The 22246-nt window shown below is 46.5% G+C and overlaps 1 protein-coding gene across 2 annotated transcripts; it reads left to right on the top strand.

The window, feature by feature from the left end:
* E2F6 (E2F transcription factor 6) lies at nt 1-21538 on the top strand. Of its 2 annotated transcripts, XM_081795158.1 has the most exons (7): nt 11-724; nt 8936-8990; nt 12760-12976; nt 14752-14908; nt 16492-16605; nt 19549-19696; nt 20296-21538. In XM_081795158.1, the coding sequence occupies exons 1-7, from the start codon at nt 617-619 to the stop codon at nt 20343-20345; spliced, it is 849 nt and encodes a 282-aa protein (XP_081651284.1). In that variant the 5' UTR covers nt 11-616; the 3' UTR covers nt 20346-21538. The 2 variants fall into 2 exon arrangements, with proteins under 2 accessions (XP_081651285.1, XP_081651284.1); XM_081795159.1 differs by lacking the exon at nt 20296-21538 and having other exon boundaries at nt 1-724; nt 14752-14907; nt 16493-16605.
* The last annotated feature ends 708 nt before the right edge of the window (nt 21539-22246 follow it).

Below are 22246 nucleotides of genomic sequence, written 5' to 3'. Positions count from 1 at the left end.
TAAGTAGACAATTGCACCACGGTCTGGTTACCATTTACTAAGCATCAACACGGGGCAAGTGCCCGGGGTGTGCAGAGGAAGCTCAAGATTAAATGAACATCCGTGCGCTCAGAAGCTTCAACAATGTGTCCACAACTGCGTTTCCCCCCGCCCCCAAACACACACACCCGCGGCCTCTCTTCTCTGGCCCCGTTCCCTTCTTCTGAAATTCCCGCTCCACCTCTTCCTCCCCCTTGCCATCCTCTCCGTGGATTTCGCGTCCGGGCTTTCCCGAGCTCCGGCCGCGGGAGAGGGTTAGGGCCTGGGAGCGCTCCGGCCGCGGCAGGCATGCGCACTGGGGGCGGCGCACTGCGCATGCGGGAAGATGGCGGGCCTGGAGTCCTGAGAACCGTGGGTCGCCCTGCTCTCCTCCGGCCTGCTCCGTAGCTCCCCAGGTCGTGGGGCAGTGGCGCGTTCGTTCGCGGGCCGGCGTAGGCAGCGGCGCCTCCGAGCAAGCTGCAGGCCCGGTTCGTGCTCGGCCTCCGGGAACCGGCGCGTTGGGGGCGGCGCCCGGCCGGAGCGGGAGAAGGCGGGAGAGCTCGCGGGGTGCGAGGCGAGGGGCGGCCGGCTGGGCAGCATGAGTCAGCAGCGGCCGGCGCGGAAACTGCCCAGCCTGCTGGTGGACCCGGCGGAGGAGACGGTGCGCCGCCGGTGCCGCGACCCCATCAACGTGGAGGGCCTGCTGGTAAGCCCCCGGGGGTGGCTCGTGCCCGGAGCGCCGGGGGCCCTGGCGCGGCGCGGGGTGGGGCGGGGGCGGGTCCCAGGCCCGGCCGCCTGCTCTCGTTTCGCGGGGAAGCCGGACCCACAGTCGTCTGGGTCGTGAGTTCCCTCTGGGCCGGGTTCCTGGCTGCTCGTCGGTCTCCCCGGCTCTCCCGCAGGCTGGTCGGTCATTCACGTGAACTCTCTCGCCTTCCTATTCAACACTTGCTCCCAAACGTGTCGTCAGTCTTTACTGGCTGTTACCTCGGGGCTGCGCAGCGCTGTTGGAGAATATTGCCCAGCATCGCGTTGTAAAGCCCTGTTTTTCTACCAGCACTGGATCCTTGCTATATTTCTGCAACGTGTTTGGTTTTTTTTCTTCCTTCTCCTCTCCCAGTCTCTTAACTGCGGCCATTTAAAACCTTGTGCACACTACGTTTCCCACCCCGCAGCTGCCCATTCAGCAAATTAAGGAAGCTTGTGCTCCCTCCCTGCGTAAGGTTAATTTCCTCTGTTCTTGCTCTAGGCTACAAGCAGTATATTATCCTTGGTTCTCAGAGGCGTTGATGAATTCATCATTTTCTGTTTCTCCCCGTGTTTTCAACTTCTCTGCTTGTTTCTTCCCGTAATGGCTAAATGTTTGCTGAAGTTAATACTAAGCCCAATCCCCATGGTGACTCAGTCCTCAAAAATAGTTTGTGAGCATAGTCTCATTTAATTCTTCACAGCAGTCCCGAGACATTACTATTCTTGTTCTCCGTTTGTCAAAATAGACTTGGAGATGTTAAGCGACTTGCCAGTGATTAGATCGTGCCTGGGAAAGCCTGGATTTAACCTTACCATGTCCGACCCGTGATGATGAATTCTTGACTACGTACTTAAACTGCGTCCTAAATATTTCCCCATCTCAAAAGAGACTTCCTTTCATTGTAGTTGCCCTTTCACCTACTGTATCTTCCCTCCAAACTTTTCCAAAAAACTGTTTGGATTCCCTGTGTCCACTGCTCACTGTTATTACCACCGGGGAGGGGGTGCTCTGCCCTGAGCACAGCTCTAAGACTGTTCTAACCAAGGTTGCCAACAACCTTGTCAGTTCCAGCAGATGTCTGACTCCTTATCTCTGTAGTTTTGACACGACCAACGGATGTCTTGCTTTTGTTGGAAACTCTCTTTGAGTCGCTTCTTTGATGCAACCTGCTCGCGGTGCTCCAGATGTAGTCATCTGGTCTCTCCTGTGCTCCCCTGCAAACTCCTCTTCTTCTCCACGTTCCTTACATGCCCGTGTTATTTGGGGTTTTCTTCTACCCTCCCTACGCATTCATTCTTCGTGTGGGACGTCATTCACCCCTCCTAGGATTTCTGGTCCATTCTTTATTACCATCTCTATTGGCGGGTCTTCCCCTTTGAGAATTTGATACAACTCTCCCCATCGAAAGACCACTTAATTTCGTATTTAATAGCAGAAGATACACACATCCCTTGAAGTCTTAGATATTCTTATCTACTTTGGTAGTTTCGGTTGCCGCATCCTAATGACTCCCAAATCTATCAATTCAGCTCAGAGTTTTCCAACTGTCTACTCGACGGCTCTACTTAGATTTCAAACTCCTATCCAGCGTTGAATTCGTGATCATCTTGGCCTAAGCAGGCAACAACGTTGCTGTGTCGCATCTTCATAAATGGTGCCACACCCACCATATTGTCCAAACTAGCATCTTTTAGGCATCATCCTTGCCTTTTCCCTTTTCCAAACTGACCCCCTCTCCCCTCCCGATCTAATGAAACGAATCAGCAATAGTTGCCGCCTGTACCCATCTATCTTTAAGATTGTTGCAATGTTTTCCTGCTTCTGGTCTAGCCCCCCAGACTTTTCTATATGTTCTCCACACGGTAACCGTCTATAATGGTCTTTAAAGCATGCTTCTGATCATGTTGTTTGGCCTAATCAATCATGGTTCCCTAGTGCTCTCAGAATAGAGTAGAAACTTCTTAATATAATAAAGTTCCTGGTGTTACCTTCTTTGAACTGCTTGTAGTTACTAGATTTCCAAATTTCCATATTCTTTTGGATTCCCACATGTACATACTCCCCCTTCCAAAACTTACTTTTTCTTGTTACCTGCCCTGGTTTTCAGGTCTAGATGTAGAGGTCCCTCGTCTGAAGCCTTTCCTGATGTCTCAAGACTAGGTTAGGCACTCCTTTTGTGCTCCTAAAGCACCCTGTGCCTACCCTGTCTTTGCAAAGTATGGCTCTTAGGTCCCTGAGTTCAGTGACTCTGTCCATTTCATACACAGCGGTGTGGTGCCTCTCACAAAAGGATTTGGTAAATAGTTCTTGGATGGATGAAGTAGGTACTTAAATGTTTGAATGTGTGTTTATTTTTCTGATTGTAAACAACTACCTCATTGTTTTTTAACTGCCTAGTGACTGGAAGTATTTAACAAACTATATAGCTGTGCAAAAATTAGTTATTATGTATCTGAGTGATGTTCCTCAGGTAAATGGCTTGAAAAACTGTTGGAATTTAGAGAAGGGAGAAGGTAGGGTTGGTTGGAGGTGGAACTTAGTCTGCACATTGAAAAGTAAGGGAAAATCGAATGAGTGAGGTGAATGCAAACCCCTTGTTTAATGGTCTGTTTCCCAAGAGCTCTTAAAGTAGTAGGACTCCCCCAAATAGGCGATCGGTACAAAGAAGCATCTGTATAGAGAAATTCTTAACCAATTTAGAGGCAATGCTTAAGATTTTAGTCCCTAAAATGACCTTTTCTCTTTTCTTTGTCCTTTGCGATCTCAAATTATAATTTCCTGCGTAGTCTTCAGATGTGGGACTTGAAGTACTGGTAAAACAGCCTCGGATGTTCTGACTTGCCTGTCAGGAGCTCCCGGTTCCTAGAGAGCTGTGTGCACCCAGATCGGTCGTGCTGATCTTTCAAGTTTGGCGGCCTCTGCCTTCTCCATTCGCTTCCCAGGCTGGGTATTCAGTCAACAAATGGGGCACAGAAACTGTGTGAGGATTGAAAGGGAAAGTTCTTGGCATGTGACTACCACTGAGCTGTCCCCAGTCATCCCTCAGGGAGATTACCCGAGAGTGAGCTCTCAGAGAGACTTCCTTAGAGGAACGGAGACGTGGTTCAGCCCACGGTGGGGCAGAACCGGAAGCCGCGGTCTGTGCTGTGGCCTGGGCAGCTTCGCCCCGCAGGGATGGGAGGACTGCCGCCGTAAGGACGCTGGAAAGGTCCGGAGTAAGTGCCCTGCACAGGAACCACTTTGCAAAGGCTCCCGCTGGCCTAATCTGGGACACTCTGAGCCTTACAAGAACAGGTTTTCTGCTCACAGAATAAAAGAAGAATCCAGTTCCTGAAACCCAGCTCAGTCCTGCTTCTCCGGGTCTCCAGGCCAGGGAAACTAAAAAGACCGTCGTCCGACCCTCCTCCCTCCACACCCAGCCCACACTGCTGGGACAGACCAGGTAGCTGCCGCAGACCTTCCTGTTCCCAGGGGAGGAGACGGGAGTCACAGGGGAAGGTAACTGGTCCGGAGCAATTCTGAAAGTCAGCTTGGGAAACGTTAGGAATTTCTTGGTTAGGTTCCAGGGCCTGGGAGCAATTCTCTCTGCTCCCAGCTCGACTCTCTGGGCTGTTGGTTCCACTGTGTGTGTCTTCCTTTCTTCCTCATGAAAGGAAATGCCTATTTGTAACAGAGTGACTTTTTCGGCCTGCTTCCTGGCAGTAGAATTTGGGGTGTTGAGTCACCTCTTTTCGATTTAAACATTCTGTGTCCCTTTTAGTCCAAGCTGACGGTGTTTTCGCTGATACGGTTCTCTCAGACACGGCGTGGACCTCCTGTGAATCCTGTTGCGGCTCACCCAGCGGACACAAGTCCCACCTTTCTTCAGGATAAACCCTCCTCTAGCTCGAGCTCCTGCTCGAATGGCTGATGGACGGTGCCCCAGGCCTTCCGAGAGGCCCCGGCTTCGATCTGGAGGATGTGTGGGGCTCGTCCTTCATCTCCGTCAAGGCCTTTTGTGTGACTGTGCAGTGCTGTGAGGCGCCCGCTTTGATCTACTGGGCGTCTTACCCCCAAGCTGTGCAGTCACACCCTCACCTTCTTCTTTATGCCTTTGATTTGGTCTTTCTCAGAAGTCGTTTCTTACTCTGAGCTTCTGGAGAAGCTGAGAATTTTTAAAGGCTTTAAGTCCTGGCTCCTTTTCGTTTAACAGTCCTTTCCTCGATTTCTCTCTCTCTCATTCTGTGCGCTGCAGGGAGAGACAGGTGCCAGATTTGCCTCCGTTGTAGGGAAGTCTCAGATTACCCGCATCCGTTAGCATCTGCTTCCCGCGGAAGTGCGGTGGACGGTGAGCGTCCCGTCTTCGCGTAACAACCAAGGTCTCCCTTCCGGCGTCTGACGGCGCAGTCCTCGCCTCCTTTGGAACCTTCACCGCGGCGCCCAGCGTTCTGCCGACAGTTTCTTTCAAAACTGTTCAGTTTGAACAGACTTCGGTGACTGTATGGTGGCCGTGTAAGAGAATATCCTTGAGATACACACGGGGTTGTCTAAGGGTCTGCACTTTGGTCCCGGTTGATTCAAGGAAAAATGTCGTGTGTCCACAGAGGAAAAAGCGGTGAAGCGAATGTAGTAAAACGTGAACACCTGGGGGATTTGGATGAAGGGGATGTAGCAATTCTTCCGCATCTTGTACGAAGGCTGAGATTATTTCAACAGAAAAAGAAAACGGGTGTCCCTGAGAGGAGCTTGGACAGTCCCCCGTTGAGAGGGGCTCCGTTGTTCCTGACCTTGAGGGGGAGCCCCCTCCACTCCAGCCCTGTTTCCGTTCCCGGGTCCGCACTTGGGTCCGCACAAGAGAGTAGAGCGTCGCCGGTCTCCGCCCGGGGCCGAGGCGCACTGCTCTGCACCGAGGGACTCCAGTAACGCGGGGTCAAGTGCAGGGGTGGCATTTCAGTTCCTTTTTTTTTTTTTTTTTTAAAATAGCTCACCAACTTTTCTGTGAGGAAACGTTCATGCTGATTTTAAAGCCACTTCAAAAGGAGTCCTATCAAGTCCCTTCTACTCCCAGAAAAGCTCCTGGCCTCCTTACTGAAAACCGTTGACCAAAGTTGGAGTAGCTGCTGGGGTAGCCAGGTGACACATGTTGTATTAGGAAACAGCAAAGGGCACCCCAGCATCTCTCGGGGATCTGTATTACTGGGGTGCGGAAGAGCGTGTCTTCACCCTGTGTCCCGTGTCTTACATACTCATGTCTCAGGGCTCTGAGTTACTTACCAGTTGAAGTCCTCTGTGACGAGGTACCCTTTCAACTTCAGATGTTAGCAAACATTTGCCAAGTGCTCACATGTGCCAGGCACTGTTCCGCTTCAAAACGCAGAAGGGTAATAGTGTCTTAGGCTCGCCGAGGATTTCACAGTTTACGGGATTTCCTTTAATCTTCACAGCAGCTTGGAAAATGGACAATAAAATTCCATCACCACGCTGCGTTTCGGATAAAGACTGGCATCTCTCAGTGTCTACGAAGTCATGTGACTGGTAGTCCTGAAGCCAGTCTTAAGCCAAGAACTATTTTGAATGTGAAGGAGATGAACGTGTCGTCACTGTGGACGCTTTGGAAGTCTCCGAAATTGTACACCTGTCGGGTCTATACGTCTAGGATGTCTCCCCCAAGGGGCTATGATACTGTTGTGATTCCTCCAAGGTAAAGAGATCGTGTTTTCATAGTCAAAAGGAAGAAACAATGGCTGCCGTTGGAGTCTGCTCTCCTGCAGGTCTCGGCGTAGACCAGGTGGTGCCGCTGCACGTGTGGTGAGGAGAGCTGTCCTTGCTCCCGCTGCTGTGCCCGATTGAGGCATTATCCCTGTGCCAGCCTGGGAACGGCAGCCGTCTCGACAAGAGGACGAGAGAGAAGGGAGCAGAGAAGAGGCCCTTCTGAAATCTGTGGCAAGCAGATACCGAGAGAGCCAATTAGGATGCCGTCAAGTACTCGTACGTAGGCCTTGGCCTTGCTACTCTCAATTAAGAGCAGCAGTCTATTTGTGGCACGGCACCCGCGAGCGCAGTGGCGTTAACCCTTTCTGTGTTTCCTGCGTACTCTCTTAGGAATGTAGAAGAGTTTAGGGTATTTGTTTATATGTTGCAAAGCAGTGTGATGAAGACGGGTTATTTGTCGTTTAAGAATCTTGCCACGTACACTTTTAGCAGAAGGGTTAAATGTAAAAATAGCAATGACTGTGGGTCACATTCATCTGTGTCCTTTACTAGGACTGCCCGTCAGCGTTTCAGCGGTGGGCACCGTGTTTGCAAATCACTGCTGTTGTTTAGCGGGGCTCGTCAGGCCCAGGCCCGCCCCCGAGACGGGCCTTCCCAACTCTGGTTTTGCACAGCCCAGCAGGTCTGCGTTTTCCCTGAAATCCTAACAGCTGAGTTCATCTTCTAGCAGAATTCTCTGTCAGTAGAGTTAGTCCATACGAGGTTCACTTGCTGGTAGATGCTATAATCTTGTCCTAAATGGCGGGGAGATCGTCGTGGCAAAGATTGGTCCTTAATGCTGAGGCAGACAAAGAGCTTCTGAGCCGTCCGTCCACCTTGCCTTTAGGCTTCCTCACCCCCCAGTCTTTTTGCTGTGTTGCCACCGTGCTTCCATCCCTACACCGTGAGCTGGGGTATGTCACGTTCTCATTCAGAAATCTGCCGGGCGTCCTCACTGCCGTGACTCCTTAGCGCACACTCCTTAGCGTGACTTCCGTGTCTGTGTCGAGGGTGGTTCCGCCTGCCCTTCCGACTTCCGTGTCAAGTCAGTCTTGCACCAGCCACACGGGTCGGTGTGCAAAAGGTGCCATGCGATTTGTATTTTCGTACTTTGGGTTCATTTCATTTCTTGCACTAGGAATCAATCCTATCTTTTCCCTCCTTCGGGAAGCTCCCGTTCAGGCAGAATCTGGCTTGTCCTTCAAGGCCCAGCTGGGGATCCCCTTCCTTGTGAATGCTTCTCTGATATCCCTCTCCGGGTGCATCCACAGTATTCCTGTTGATTCTTCTCTTATCCAGTTTTGCTACAGCCAGTTTGGGGGCAAGTTTTTTCACTTGACAAGAGCCGAACCTGATCACGGCCTGTCTGGAGGCTCCTCTCGTCATTGTACTTTGTTGTAAGCATGAGGCTAATACAGGTTTTTGTTTACATGGCTTTATCTAAATGTTTTATTTTTTTGCAAAAACAGTTTGTAAGCGCGTGGCAGATGTTTTACTAGCAGTTTACGTAAACTTTCGTAGCTTCTAGACACCTGATAAGATGATAGTCATTGGTAGCAGAACTAGTACTCATTTCCTGGTTGTTTGAAGAATTTAAAAGAAGCGGTTTTTTTAATTAGTCTAACACCAAGGTTTCTAGTTATGTGGCATACGTTGTTTTCCATTATTAGAAACGCTGCTGGGGGCGCCTGGGTGACTCATTTGGTTGAGCGTTCAACTCTTAATTTTGGCTTGGGTCATGATCCCAGGGCCATGGGATTGAGCCCCCAAGTTGGGCTCCAAGCTAGGCATGGAGCCTGCTTGGGATTCTGTCTGTCTCCCTCTCTCTCTGCCCCTCCCATGCGTGTGTGCTCACTCTCTCTCAAAATAAATAAACTAAAAAAAAAAAAAAGAATAAATAATTTTTAATTAAAGAAATAAATGCTGTTTTTACATTAATTATAGTGGAAATGCATGGCACCTGTGAAAGCTTGTGAGCAAATTTTTTAGAGCCGCTTACAGTTAGATAGCAAGGGGCGAGCATTGCCTGGTTTAGACCTATTCTGCACCTCTGCTGAGCTTTCCAGCATCAGAGACAGTGTCCTAATCATCTTTGTATTCCTTTTTATTCTCAGTACCTGATACAGATGCTAGAGTAATGCCTATTCAGTAATAATTTCTCATTCGTATTTCTCCTCCACCCATTCTGTAACTACTTAATGTCCATACTTACCGAAGCCCGTGCAGCGTCAGAAGCTTAACTCCATGAACCCTGCCAGTCACGAGTACAGTTAGGGTGGTGACAGCTTAGAAGGAAGAGTGCTTTTCTCGCATCCAAGTCATCACCCCAGGGAGAATAAAAACCTCTATATTTTCCAGTGAATGCTGTTCATTTGCATTTTTTTCATTCGCATCATTTTTAAATTACTAATTTACATTTCTGTGTTTTCCTTTTTCCAGCCATCAAAAATAAGGATTAACTTAGAAGATAATGTACAGTATGTGTCCATGAGAAGTAAGTTGATTCCTAAATAGGTTTTAGGTTTTGTAGTTTGAACTTCATATGGTTTAAATGATTTATTTTAAATGTACATAAGTTGATTCAAAACTGAAAATGTATTTGTACATTGATTTTCAGCAAACACTTGTGAGGTTGTGGGCTGAGTAGTGTAAACAAATGTGAGTTTATTCTTTGCTGCTTAGGGAAATGCATTTTAAAAATGGAATGGTCTGGGGTGCCTGGGTGGCTCAGTGGGTTGAGCGTCCAACTCTTGATTTCAGCTCAGGTCATGATCTCACAGTTCATAAGATCGAACCCAGCATCGGGCTCTGTGCTGACAGCGTGGATCCTGCTTGGGATTCTCTGTCTCTTGTCTCTCTCTGTGCCTCCCCTGCATACATATGCTCTGAATGAATGAATGGTCTATGTTTAAGGGTGTTTTCGCGAAGTTCTGTGAGAGCGATTACATGTCGCTGTCAGCAGAATTGAAGGCCATTGACCACAGTCAGGAGAACCAGTCTTTTGCCCTCCAGATTCCTGGGACTCCCTTTGCTGTCTCCCACCTCTGCCACGGACCAGGGCGCGGAGTCAGTTAAAGGAGGCGAAGTGCCCATTGCTCTAGTTCCCTATCCTTCTGGAAATTATAACCGTAGAACGCCCCACCCCTGATTTTCTCTTAATTTTGGTCCTAACTGCGATGGATGGACAGTGCATAGATCCCAGATAAATCTTAATATCAGCCCTAATTTCTCCTCGGCCCCTGCCACAATCTCACCTGTAGTTGGTCCGTTTTACCTGTGAAGCCTGTCCTCCGTCCGGCCCACAGCACCACCTCACGGTGACATCTAACACATGTCGAGCTCGTACGGTACGAGCTGTGTTAAGCTCTTTGCATGGATTATCACTAGAACCCTTTAAAATGTAAGCGTGGATTGTTTTTCATTTTTTATAGTTGAGTAAACTGAGGCCCACAGAGGTCAAAGGACTTGCTCAGTTGGGATTCAATTCCCCACCTCTCTGACTTCGCCTCTAGTTGTAAGCACGGGGCTAGACCCCTGCTTCTAGTGTAGACTCTCCGTCTCTCCCTGCCTGATGTGGTGGGATAGCGTCCTGAGTAGGTTGTCTGCCCATAGGCTCTTCCACGCTGCTGCCGGTGTGATTTTCCTAACACAGAAATGGGATCGGGACCTCCCTCAACCGGAATTCTTCCACGATGTTCTGTTACATACAGAGAAAACTCCGACTCCTCGTGTATTTCATTTTACTTATTTGTGTTAAATTTATAAGCCACCTCAAATCCTTAAGAGGAACGAGGCCGTGGAGAGCGGCCAGGTGGAAAGACGGGGCCCTTGCACGTTGTCTCTTGCCCCACGGGCGGCCTGGGCCTCCAGCTGCCGCCCTCACCCATCGCTGAAGCTCTGCCTGCTGGGGGTTCCCTACATACACCTGTCCTCAGACACAGCTCTGTCTTTCGACGTGCTGTTTCCTCTGTCTCATTAAGCCCCTTGCCCTCTGTCAAGAGGGGAGACACCCTCCTCTTCACGTTCGTGTCCTCTGCCCACACATCCCCTTCGTGAGGACTTCCTTCCTTCCCGTGCCGGTTAGGTTTCGTCTCGTCTTCTCAGGCAGCTTGGACACCTCTCTTAGCACGGACCTCAGGAAGTTGTGATTGAGTTCCTTAATAGACTAGGGAACATCTTCAGTTTGAAGACCTTTTTAAGTCATGTTTATGTTCTTTCAGCAACTATCATATTCTAGGTTTTCAGTTAACATCTGTTCTTTCTAAAGTGACTAACATGGTGGCAGTGTACTTATCCTGAGTTTGTAAGACCATGTTTTGTTAGTAATGAGGGTGATTAGATTTATGCTTTCTGAAGTTAGAATTTCTCGAGTGCCTGTGTGGCTCAGTTAGCCAAGCAGCCGACTCTTGATTTGGGCTCAGGTCACGATCTCACAGTCGTGGGATCGAGCCCCGTATTGGGCTTTGCACTGAACATGGAGCCTCCTTGGGATTCTCTCTCTCCCTCTCTCCACCTCTCCCCAACTCGTGCTTGTTCGCTGCCTCTCAGAACAAATAAATCAACATTAAAAAAAAACCCTCATAAAGTTAGAATTTCTCTTTTGTAGTCTTCAATGGGTTTTGGTAGAATTATGACTTCTAATTTAAATGAAATTTTCATTCCTCCCTAATCCCATTTAATCCGAAGTGTAGGAGTGGTCTCCACAGAGAAGACATGTGTATTATAAAATACATACTTCTGTTCTTGGAGTAACCACCAACAGCCTTTAAACTGAATGTGACATTGTAGAGATTCTGAACACGGGAATTTCCGATTGAAGATAGCATGAATATTTCTTCTGAAGCGTACTGGTCATTGTATGCTGTGAAAGTAGCAGAAAGGAGAGATCATACTCTCCACCCCAAAAGGGCAGCTCCGTGATTCCTGAAACTATTTACTCTGCACACCAAACTATTAAGAACTTGTTTTGTAGTATCAAATTAGGGAAAGATGAAAGGAACGTAATGCTCAGTGCTGAGGCCCTCATGCACTGTGTGAAATCGGTAGGCTAGCAGGTGTAACAGCACGTGTTCACACGCCTCAAAGTACCCTTTTACCCATCAGTTCCAAACCGCAGAACTTACCGGAAGGAGACAAAGATGCAGACAGAAATTTAGCTGCAGGGAGATTTATTGAAGTATTGGGCAAAACAGCAAGTTGGAGACAGTTGGAATTTCCAGTATCGGAGTAAGCGTAGCAAATACTCCATGAAGTGAACTATCACGCAGCCCTTCAGAATAACGTTGAAATATATTTGTTGACAAGCGACAATGTTCACGATGTTGAGTTAAAACAACATGCTAGAGGATAGTCTGTTCTTTTGTTTTTAAAAGTCACATATACATATTGACAGATAGGTGTATGTCTGTGTGTGGAGGGGGCCGGGCATGTATGAAAAACCAAAATCACGGTAGGTGAGGGATGGAGGGAATTAAAGACATTTTTCCCCCTTTATTTGCTTACCTGTTAACATAGGCTAGTGAATATTTAAAAATGGAATAATAGTCAGTTTGAAGACTTTTGCTTTTCCTCAAGATATGTCTTAATTGTTCTAATGGAAGACCAGTTTGAGCTCTTACAGAAACTTCCATCAGGGTTACACTGTGACACGTACAGGAACATTTTAAGTATTAAAGAGAAAAAGCCAAGCCTCTGCCTTTGCTTTTATAAAGAACGTCTTGGGGCGCCTGGGTGGCTTAGTCGGTTAAGCTTCCATCTCTTAATCTCGGCTCGGCTCACGATCTCACAGTTTGAGTTCGAGCCCCGTGTTGGGCTCTGCGCTCACAGTGCAGAGCCTGCTTGGGATTTTCTCTCTCTCTCATCCCTCCGCCATACCGCTCCCCTGCTCGTGCCCTCTCTCTCTCTCAAAATAAACTTAAAAAAATTCTAATCCTGTTCCTGAGAGTGGTGTAGGTACAAATGCAAACTCTCCGCTTTATGTTTGAGAAGAGGCCGCAGACCCCTACAGATTCCCGTGTCCAGAGGACCTGGCTCCATATTTCAGATACTCTGTTAAGTCTAAAGCATTTGCTTACTTGGCATAGGCTGATACATTTTGATCTGGTGTGAGAAATCTAGTTCATAAAAATCAGCTATGATGTGTTCAGTGTGTAGAATTTCGATGGGTGTCTATGCTTACTGAGGAGATAAATTATTTTTTTTTTAATGAGCTGAGAAAGAAATGCTATAGAGAATTTTACAAATTTGTTTGTTTTGTTTCCCAGAAGCTCTAAAAGTGAAGAGACCTCGTTTTGATGTATCTCTGGTTTATTTAACTCGAAAATTTATGGATCTTGTCAGATCGGCTCCTGGGGGGATTCTCGACTTAAACAAGGTCGCCACGAAACTGGGGGTGCGGAAACGAAGAGTATATGACATCACCAATGTCTTAGATGGAATCGATCTGGTTGAAAAAAAGTCTAAGAACCATATTCGATGGATGTGAGTTGGTTTTGAACTTTTCATGCTTTTTTTTTTTTTTTCCTTCTCCTTAAGTGACAATACCCAGGTTTGAAACAAACTAGTATTTGTAGTGTTTTGACAGGACAAAACAAAGTAAGATATGGCTTCTTGCTAGAAAAAGATTCTGTAAAAATTTTGTTCATTTGTTGTCGCACAAGGTACAGAAGTATTTTTTTTCCTACTTAGGACTGAATAAAAGCCATAGATCTAGGATATCATTCTGGTGTTATGGAAAAGTTAAATGGAATAATAATCGGTTTTAAGACTTGCTTTTCAAGATCATAAGAAGGTCTTAAACATCTGATTGTTTAGGAAATTTTTTTCCAATTGGTTATTGCTATCAGGAAGAAATTCACTAAGGTCATCGTAAGACAATGTAATGTAATAAACGCTTAGAGGCTTCCCACTCTAAGAGTTGTAATTCATTTGTTCTGGGGGAAGGTGGGAATCTCGTCTTCCTTCTTAATTACCCCAGGTGGTTATGAGTCTGATAGACTATGGATCCACACTGTCCTGAATGTAAAAATAAAAATCAGTGGACCATGTCTAAAAGGCAATTGCTAAAGACTTTATTTTTGATGAGGAAGATCCCATGGAGAAAAAGCCTATGGCATAGACGTAGATACACACATGGGTGTGTATGTGCATACGTGCATGAGAAGAAAGCTGTAATACACACGTGGATGTGTGCGTGCATACGTGCACAAGAAGAAAGCTGTTAATACACATGTGAATGTGGATGTGTGTGTGCATGAGAAGAAAGCTGTTAATACTTCTGACAGGCAAATATTTTGGAAGAGTAAGAAACAGTTCCAGCTTCGAAGTGCACATAAATACATTTCATTTCAGGCAATGACAGATGTCCCAACAAAGATCATGAAATGGTTTTAAATAATGAACTTTGCTGATAGAGGAAAGGGGTTCATAAAGGAAGTTATTTTTTTCAGCAGTACAGAAATGCAGATTGAATTCTAATCTGAACGTGTTTGCTAAATAACATTAATAACACCTTAGGGGTTAATATCAGATTGCATTCCGAATCGCTAATTGCAATCAGATTTGAAAAGTAGCAAGCGAAAGGTAAAGTAGTAACAGCCTTTTTCCTCATTATTTTTCATGAAGAAGAAAAACAATGAGTATCAGTTGCTCGGGTCAGATCATAACCACTGCGATAAGGTAGACAGTAATAACTAAAGAAAATACATCTTTTAAGAATAATGCATACAATCTTATATTCAGCTCGAACCAGATAGAAGATGCACATTAGGGAGAATCCTCAATTTTATCAGAGGAGCTGTCATTTTAGTCAGAACCCCTTGTTTGTCATCAGGGGACTAAAAGATTACAACTTCTCAAAAGTCCTGCTGTCAGTGCTAGAGCTGGGACCTAACCTGGGTCTCGTTGACTCTCGGGCGGTGCTCGGTGTGCTTCGTCCGCTTTGCTCGCCACTCAGTCTCCGTAGAGTTCTGCCGGTCCCTTGGGTCTCCTCAGATCCCTGTGTAAGAGACCAGAACGGGGACAGAAAGCAGTGTAGCTCCACGAAGAATAATGGTTGTCTGGAATACAGGGAGGTCAGGAGTGAAGCGAAGTAGCTAGTTTTGTCTGTCGCTTTGGGAAATGCCTGATGTCAACATCGGGAGAAGTTCCAATAACCTAACTTGTGTCTTCATCTCCTGGAGGTGACTCACAGGGAGTTTTTTGTTTGTTTTTGTCTTGTCATTATTATTATTTTTTTAAATACCTTTCTCTTAAAGAGGGTCTGACCTTAGCAATTTTGGGGCGGTGCCTCAACAGAAGAAGCTGCAGGAGGAGCTTTCTGACTTATCAGCAATGGAAGATGCTTTGGACGAGCTGATTAAGGACTGTGCCCAGCAGTTGTTCGAGTTAACAGATGACAAAGAAAACGAAAGATATCCTTTAACTCTGTCCTTTAAAAAAAAAAAAAAAAAATTCCCCTTCCAAGGCAGAGGTTACTTTAAATAGTAGGGTCAGCCTGGGAATTTAATTCATATACTCAGGATACAAAATGAGACCTTTAGAAATTTGGAAGTAACCAAAGAGTTAGGAATATAGCCTCAAACATACACAGAATATTGCCTTTTCCTCTTTCGTGTGGCATTTGTTCAGGTCAAATGCTACATTGAGACCGTGTACCAAGGTTCATGTTTGCATATCAAATTAAAATAGTGACACATTCTTGCTTCGTTTTTTAGTCAGAATGCTGTAAAGATAGCAAACTCTCTTTTGTGAAATTGGCTTTTGTGAAATTCAGGTTTTCCCTAATTTGTTAACCGAGGTTTCTTTTTCTTTTTTTTAATTAATATGTATTCATTTTTGAGAGACGGAGCGCAAGTGGGGGTGGGACAGAGGGAGGGAGACACAGAATCCGAAAGAGGCTCCAGGCTCTGAGCTGTCAGCACAGAGCCCGACGCGGGGCTCTCCCGAACTGTGAGATCATGACCTGAGCCGAAGTCGGACGAGTTCTGTCTGACTGAGCCATCCAGGCACCCCACTGAAGTTTATTTCTGAAACGGTGACATTGCCATTGAAATGGCAGTGGAAACGGCAGCTGCCATTCTGGTCCACAGAGCCCAGTGTAGCTACGTGGGACCAGCGGGGCCGACTTGTCTTTGGTGGCGGTCTTCTCGTGGGTCTCCTAGGCCCACCTACTGCTCTGTTTTCACTGCACCTTTGTGAGGCGCCACTGGTTCCCAGCTGCTTCATGCTTTGAGTTTACTCACACTCTGCATCAGTTAAAACCTATTTTCACAGTACAGTTATCACAAGGGAAATAAATGCTGTTCCTCTACCTAATCAGAAAGTCTGTGAAGTAAGCAAAAAAAAAAAAAAAAAGTTGGGGAAATGCAGTAAGTCACTTAATCGGTAACATTTCAACAACCCAGTAAAACAAGAAGAAAACCATTCACATAGTGAGATGGAAGATGATTTGGGATGTGGGAAATCCCATGAGTACATGGTAGTCCCGGAACACATATTCCCCAGATTGATGCCACTTTTTTTTTTTTTTTTTTTCTTTTTTACAGATTTTTTTCCACCTTGCATTTTTGGAGAGTCTCATCAAAATTGAGTATTTTTTCCCCAAACGTTCTCATAGTTAGATCTAGCATCGAAGAGGGAATTGGGGGCAGGGAGCAGTTAAATACCTTCACCTGAGGTTTTTGTGTGTGTGTGTGTTACGTGTATGTGGACAGTTTGTCCAGAAATTGTCACCGTAGTCACGACGGCAGGCTTTAAAGGAATTCTTTGAGCTATACATATTGTAAAACATTTTGTAAAGTCTGAAGAATTGTTTATGAAGTAGTAAGAGTTATATATGAAATGATTTTCTACTAATTGCTTTCCTTAATTGTGAGTTTGTATCCCATAAAAACTACAGAGATTCTAACATGACACTTATATTCGTGTATTATCAGAGATCAGTTATCTCCTCCGTAAGTAGCATTCTGCTTAGAGACCCTTGACTGACGTTTACACTAGCGTACGTGACGTATCAAGATATTCACAGCATCCAAGCCTTCCACGAACAGATTGTTATCGCAGTGAAAGCTCCGGCAGAAACCAGATTGGATGTCCCCGCTCCCAGAGAAGTAGGTATCCCTGCATGTTTAAGAAGACCTTGTAAAGAATGGGGGCAGGTCAACTGTTCAGGCTGCTGTGTTGCAGTCGTAATATCTTCCCAAGCATCATGTGCGCGGTAGTTGCACATCTGACGTCGCTTGAGGCACTTTGCACGTTTTAGCTTGTTTTGCATAACGCAACAAAGGCAGCAGTCGTGATCACGATCCTCTGACAGGGGAGGAATCTGAAGCGCAGAAAGATTAACTTTCTCATGGTCACACAGTAAGCGACAGGGCCGGCATTCAAACCCAGATGGTTTGTCTCCAGAGTGTGTTCTTGACCATTGTTCTGTCCGTGTGCTCTTCCTATACCATAACGCGCTGTAGTGCCCCTACTGTGCCACAGTATGCTATAACCTATTGTAATGCCTGCTAGAGGAATCTCCAAGAATTGGCCCCGTTGCTGAAGTGCCAGATTGGGTGTCGGTCAAGGCTCTAGAAGTTCACTCTGACCAAGCTCATGAAAGACTAAAGAAAGAATAAACAGGAACGCTAAGTGGTACATTTAATTTTGTTAAAATTGTTTTTCACTGTTTATTTTTGAGAGAGAAAGACAGAGCATGAGCAGGGGAGGGGCAGAGAGAGAGGGAGACGCAGAATCCGAAGCAGGCTCCGGGCTCCGAGCCGTCAGCACAGAGCCCGACGCGGGGCTCGAACCCACGAACCGAGAGATCATGACCCGAGCCGAAGTTGGACATTTGACTGAGCCCCCAAGGCGCCCCCTAAGTGGCACATTTAATATGAAATGTCATATTGCCGTATAAATGAAAAGATGCTTATCAGCCGCCAGCTGCTTAGCACACTCTTTCCCTTGCAGGAAAGTTTATATTGAAAGATAATTGTCATCAGAAGGTTGCTTGGTAAGGATGGAATCAGGACCAAGGAAGGTGGCCATTCTTGGGACCGATCATCAAGGTCTGACAGCCTGTAGGCCCATCGGTGCTCATAGTGACCGCTCTGCGTTGCTATAGGGGCTTCCCTCCCTCACAGTGAAGAATGTTCTTACCACTCATCTGTCCTTTCATCCCCACCAACCACTGTCCGAGTGAGCGCCATGTTGTTACTTGACAGTGTATTATAAGTCAGTCAGGGGACAGCCTTTAACCTAGTCACACTCAAATTGTGACTCCTTGGTGACGCCTCCTCATTATTTTATCTAGATCTGGATATAATCCAAGTCTCCTAAGCAACATTTGTGTTTAATAGGAGTCGTTTGAGAGATGTTCAAACTTTTTTTAAATAACCACTAATCTTTCAACACATCCTTACCCGGGGACATGATAGTCCATTCGGCAGTGACTGACAGGGTTTTGGTTCCCCCCCCCCCCCCCCCCCCCCCCCCGCACTACGAGCTGCCTCAGGCCGTATTTGCCGGATTTTGCTGGGTTTTTTGATCCCGCCCAAGACTGAGAGTCCAGTTTGAAGGCTGAGGAGCGTGGGCCCTCTGGGCAGCCCTGCTCCGCGGTCGGACAAGAGCGGGAGCAGTAGACAGGAGCACACTGCGTGCAGGGGAGCCCGCCGCCCGCAGAGATCCAGGGCGAGAGCTGGGGAGCTGGTGCCAGGGTGGTTGGGCTTCAGGTCAGATCTGGCTCGCTGGCTTTGAGGCAGAGTCTTATTGGGACACAGCCACCTGCCCGTTTGTTTAGATACCTTGTCTCTGGCCGCTTTCAGTCTGTGATGGCAGAGTTGTGTAGTTGTGACACAGGGATCGTATGGCCCACAAGCCCCTTCGCGGAAAACGTTTGTCAGCTCTGATTTGGTGGAGTAGGAAGTCCTCGGCTGGCTGTCAGTTCTGAGCAACGTCACAGTTTCTTTTGTTTAGAGATATTTTTTGAGTTGTGTGAAATAATACCGTTCAAACCAGACCTGGCCTGGCGATCTAGAGCCTGAGCATACGTGTACTTTCTCTGGCCTACATGTCTGGTACCAAGAAGCCCCTCTGATAGACCGCATCTCACCGAGCCCTATTAGGAGATCACAGTGAGGTTTGTGGGGCAGGAGGGGGCCCCGGTGTCTGTGCCAAGCCCGGGCCTCCCCGCGTGAAAGGGGAAGAGAACGGACTCTGTCACAGTTGAACCCTCTTCCAGTCAAAACAGCAAAGGAATCATGTATAACTGGAACCGTTCCTTAAGATTTTGGCATAAATTGGTTCATTTCGGGGTCCTGGCACACACACAAAGATGATGATTTAGCATAACTCTCAGTAGAAGCCCCTATTTCCTGATACCTTACAGAAAAACTAACTAATCCTGAGTAAATTGAAAAATCCAAAGCCAAAAGATGTGAATAATCATAATTAATAGTCCTTTATAGGCAGTACTTTTTAAACATTTTTTAAGTCACTAAGGTACGTTTTGTCAGGATCTCATTTTTTTCACATGGACGAAAGAACGGCCCTTTCAGTTAACTCAGTACCTCTCAGGGGTCAAAAAATCTGAACACACCCTTCTGATTTGAGACTACAGGGTATTTTAGATTTCTCTGTTATCCAGACACTGATCGTGGGCCCTCAGGGACCGACTCCTAGAAGGGGTCAAGTCCTTGAGTGGAGAAAAATGGGCTGTTGAGGGCTGAAGTAGTCACATCATGACTCCCATCGAGTCGCTGTTTCAGCTCCGTGAGCTGGCCGGTGGCTTATTGGCCAACACTGAAGTGACTAAAGCCACGTACGTGGTTTTCTCAAATATACGATAGAAAGGAAACCACCCGCGTTTAAATTTTCAGCAATATCCCTTGAATTGGCCACGTCCGTGGTTTTCTCAAATACACGATAGAAAGAAAACCACCGCAGTTAAATTTTCAGCAACATCCCTTGAATTGAAACTTTCGCAGTTCTAGTGAGTGAAAAAATACAATCAGTGAGCAGACATCCTGACATGTCTTCTCTATGGTGTTTTATTTATATTTTACCAGGACTCTATCACAGTACACATAAGAAGCACCAAAGGACCCATCGATGTTTATTTATGTGAGGTGGAACACGATCATTCGGGTAATAAAGTGTCTGAAGGAGCGGGCACCTCTTCATCTAAACACAAACATCCAGAACACCCCGATAAAGGTAAGTATACCAAGCGCGTGATGAGGAAAATTGAAGATTCTGATGGCTTTTTACAAAACCATACAAAACAAATTTGTATATTTGTATATACAAATATATATATGTGTATGTAAAAAATCCTTAGAATCTTAACTTCATGTATATACATATGATTTTTAGTATATTGTTACAAATGCATATTATGGCCTTACGGATATTTTTACTCTTTCTAGCCACGAAAACACGAGTTAAAGAATTACAAGGTAATTCAGACTGTTAAACGACAAGGTAGTTTAGCCTGTTTCTAACAAAAACAGAGTTATGCTGTGCAGTTTTGATCTCGAAAACTTAGAATCTGGTCGGTCCCGTGGTGGTGCCTCCCGGCGCGGCCTCTGGGTAGAGAAGCCGTCTCCGTCCTGACAGGTGCTGGCGGGTGCACGTGCGCCCTCGCTCGACTCTGGGGAGACTTACAACAGGAGCCTCTGCCATTGACAGAACGGTGTGGCTGTTGGCCAGGGCTCTTCAGGGTTCTTTTAAGCGCTTGAAGTGCGTGTTCGCTTACCTGTCCGCCTTTCAGACCCTCACTCAGGAGAATTTCTTCCGTGTTTGTTACTTTTCAGAAGAAAAGCCTCCACAACAAAGTGAAGCATTACTTGAAGTGAGCAACTGACAGCATTTGCAGATGCGTGTATGGAGTTTTGGGGAGCATCCTGTGTGGATGAATCATGCATCGGATTCGATTCTCAGAGCAATAAATCATCCACGAAGTTCTCTGCTTCTCCGAGACAGCATCAAGGCCAGTGGTGGCTTTGAGGGGTTCACTACTTAGGTTTACTGGTAATTCCGGTTTCTGCATTTGAAAACAACTCTTTTTATAATTATTCACTGCTTTTTGTCAGTGAAATAGACACCCTGCCTACTGAAATAATACTCTGAATAATACTCTTCCGTCACGGAGAGTATCCCTGAGAAAGGCGGTCGGGCCTGAAGCAGACCGTGCTTTGTGGACTCTGCCCTTCCCTTCAAGGATCGTGTGTCATTATCACGCAGGAAATTGCCTTACGCGGGTTCATGTCTGCAATTAGCTCTTGGATGAGTATACACAGGCGTCTAACCGTGATGTCTCTGTATATATCTGTATAATGTTTAGATGACTTATGTAATATGTCTGAGTAAAACTTTCCACCCTTGTACAGCCAAAATAATGTATATATGGAAAGTAACAGACAAATTCTCTAATTTCTGTGGTATCGATAACTTATTAGAATCCTCAGAATGGGGGTTAGAGGAAAGTTTTTTCCAAACTTCTACATGTAGAAGTATCATAAATATGCTAGACATTTGAACATCATGGATTTAATTAAAGTGTTTCCATATGGTTCCCAGTGCTGAAATGGAAATCTGATACTTCTTGATTTCAAGCTTCCTCCAGGGTTAGTGTGTGTGAGCCGGTTAATGCGGGCCCTGAGGCTTTAGGGGCAAGTATAGAAATACTATCAGGTAATGGCTTAATTCTTTGCAAGACATGAATTTAATCATGATGAAAATTGGAAACTATTTTAACCTTTTTGCAAGCAGATTTTGTAACGTTTCTGTCTGCAGCCTCGCTTTTCAATCAAAGGGGTTTACTTTTGATGAGTTGGTTGTACCCTGCCCTCTCTCCAGCTCTAGTCCCACGTGTCCAAGAACCTAGCTATTTCTACCTCATTGGGTAAATCATTTACCACTCTGTGCCTCAGTTTACTCAGTAGTTTACCATTAGACTGTGAGCTCCTTGAGGGACTTTGTCTTAATCATTGTTATACCCAGCGCCTTGCACCATGCCTGGCACATAAAAAGTGCTCAATAAATGTTTGAACAAATCACTGAGTGAGTGAGTGAGTGGTAAAATTCGTCTGAAAACACTCGTCTGTCGTACAGGATTCTTGTCGGCGTCATGCAGAGTCCTATTTTAAACTTCTCTCGCTTTCAGAGAGAGATTTGAAGCAAGTTGAAGTTAAAACCGTGTGAAAAAAAAAAAAAAGATAATTCAAGAGGAGTCACAAATCAGAATACTGAAAAATGATGCCGAGGGCTGGGATCGAGTTACCTCCGAGCTCTGCGGTGCGATTCGGCAGACGTCAGGTCGTGTGCGAAGACGGGTACCGAGTGGCTGGACGAGCCCATCTAACGAGGGGGTGAGCCCGAGCAGAGGAGCGACCCGCCAACGCCTCTTCTTAAGAGGAGCTGCAGAATAAAAAGCCTCTCCTGAGCAGGAACGAAGGGCCGGGGAGAAGGTGGTGGCCCGGGAAGCCTTGCCGAAAGTCCGCCGTTCGTAACCAGCGGTTCGTTCCTTCCGTGTGAAGCGTGACAACTCTTGTGCTTTACAAACTATTCTGAGATCACGTAAGCAAAAGTCCTTTGTCCGCCAGAGGCGTGATCTAGAAATGAATCTCTCTTTGTCACTTTGTCTTCGGGTGTTTGGTCTCTAATCTTTACAACCGCCAAAGCGGGCATCCTCAGGACTGGTCCCGCGGCCCTGCCACCCGCTCCCGGGCTCAGCGTCGCCGCCCGCCTGTCTGTGAGGACACC

The sequence above is a fragment of the Panthera onca genome, chromosome A3, assembly GCF_046562875.1.
Source record: "Panthera onca isolate mPanOnc1 chromosome A3, mPanOnc1 haplotype 2, whole genome shotgun sequence".
NCBI lineage: Eukaryota > Metazoa > Chordata > Mammalia > Carnivora > Felidae > Panthera > Panthera onca.
Note: the sequence above shows the minus strand (reverse complement) of the source record. Positions and strands in the feature narration are given on the sequence as shown.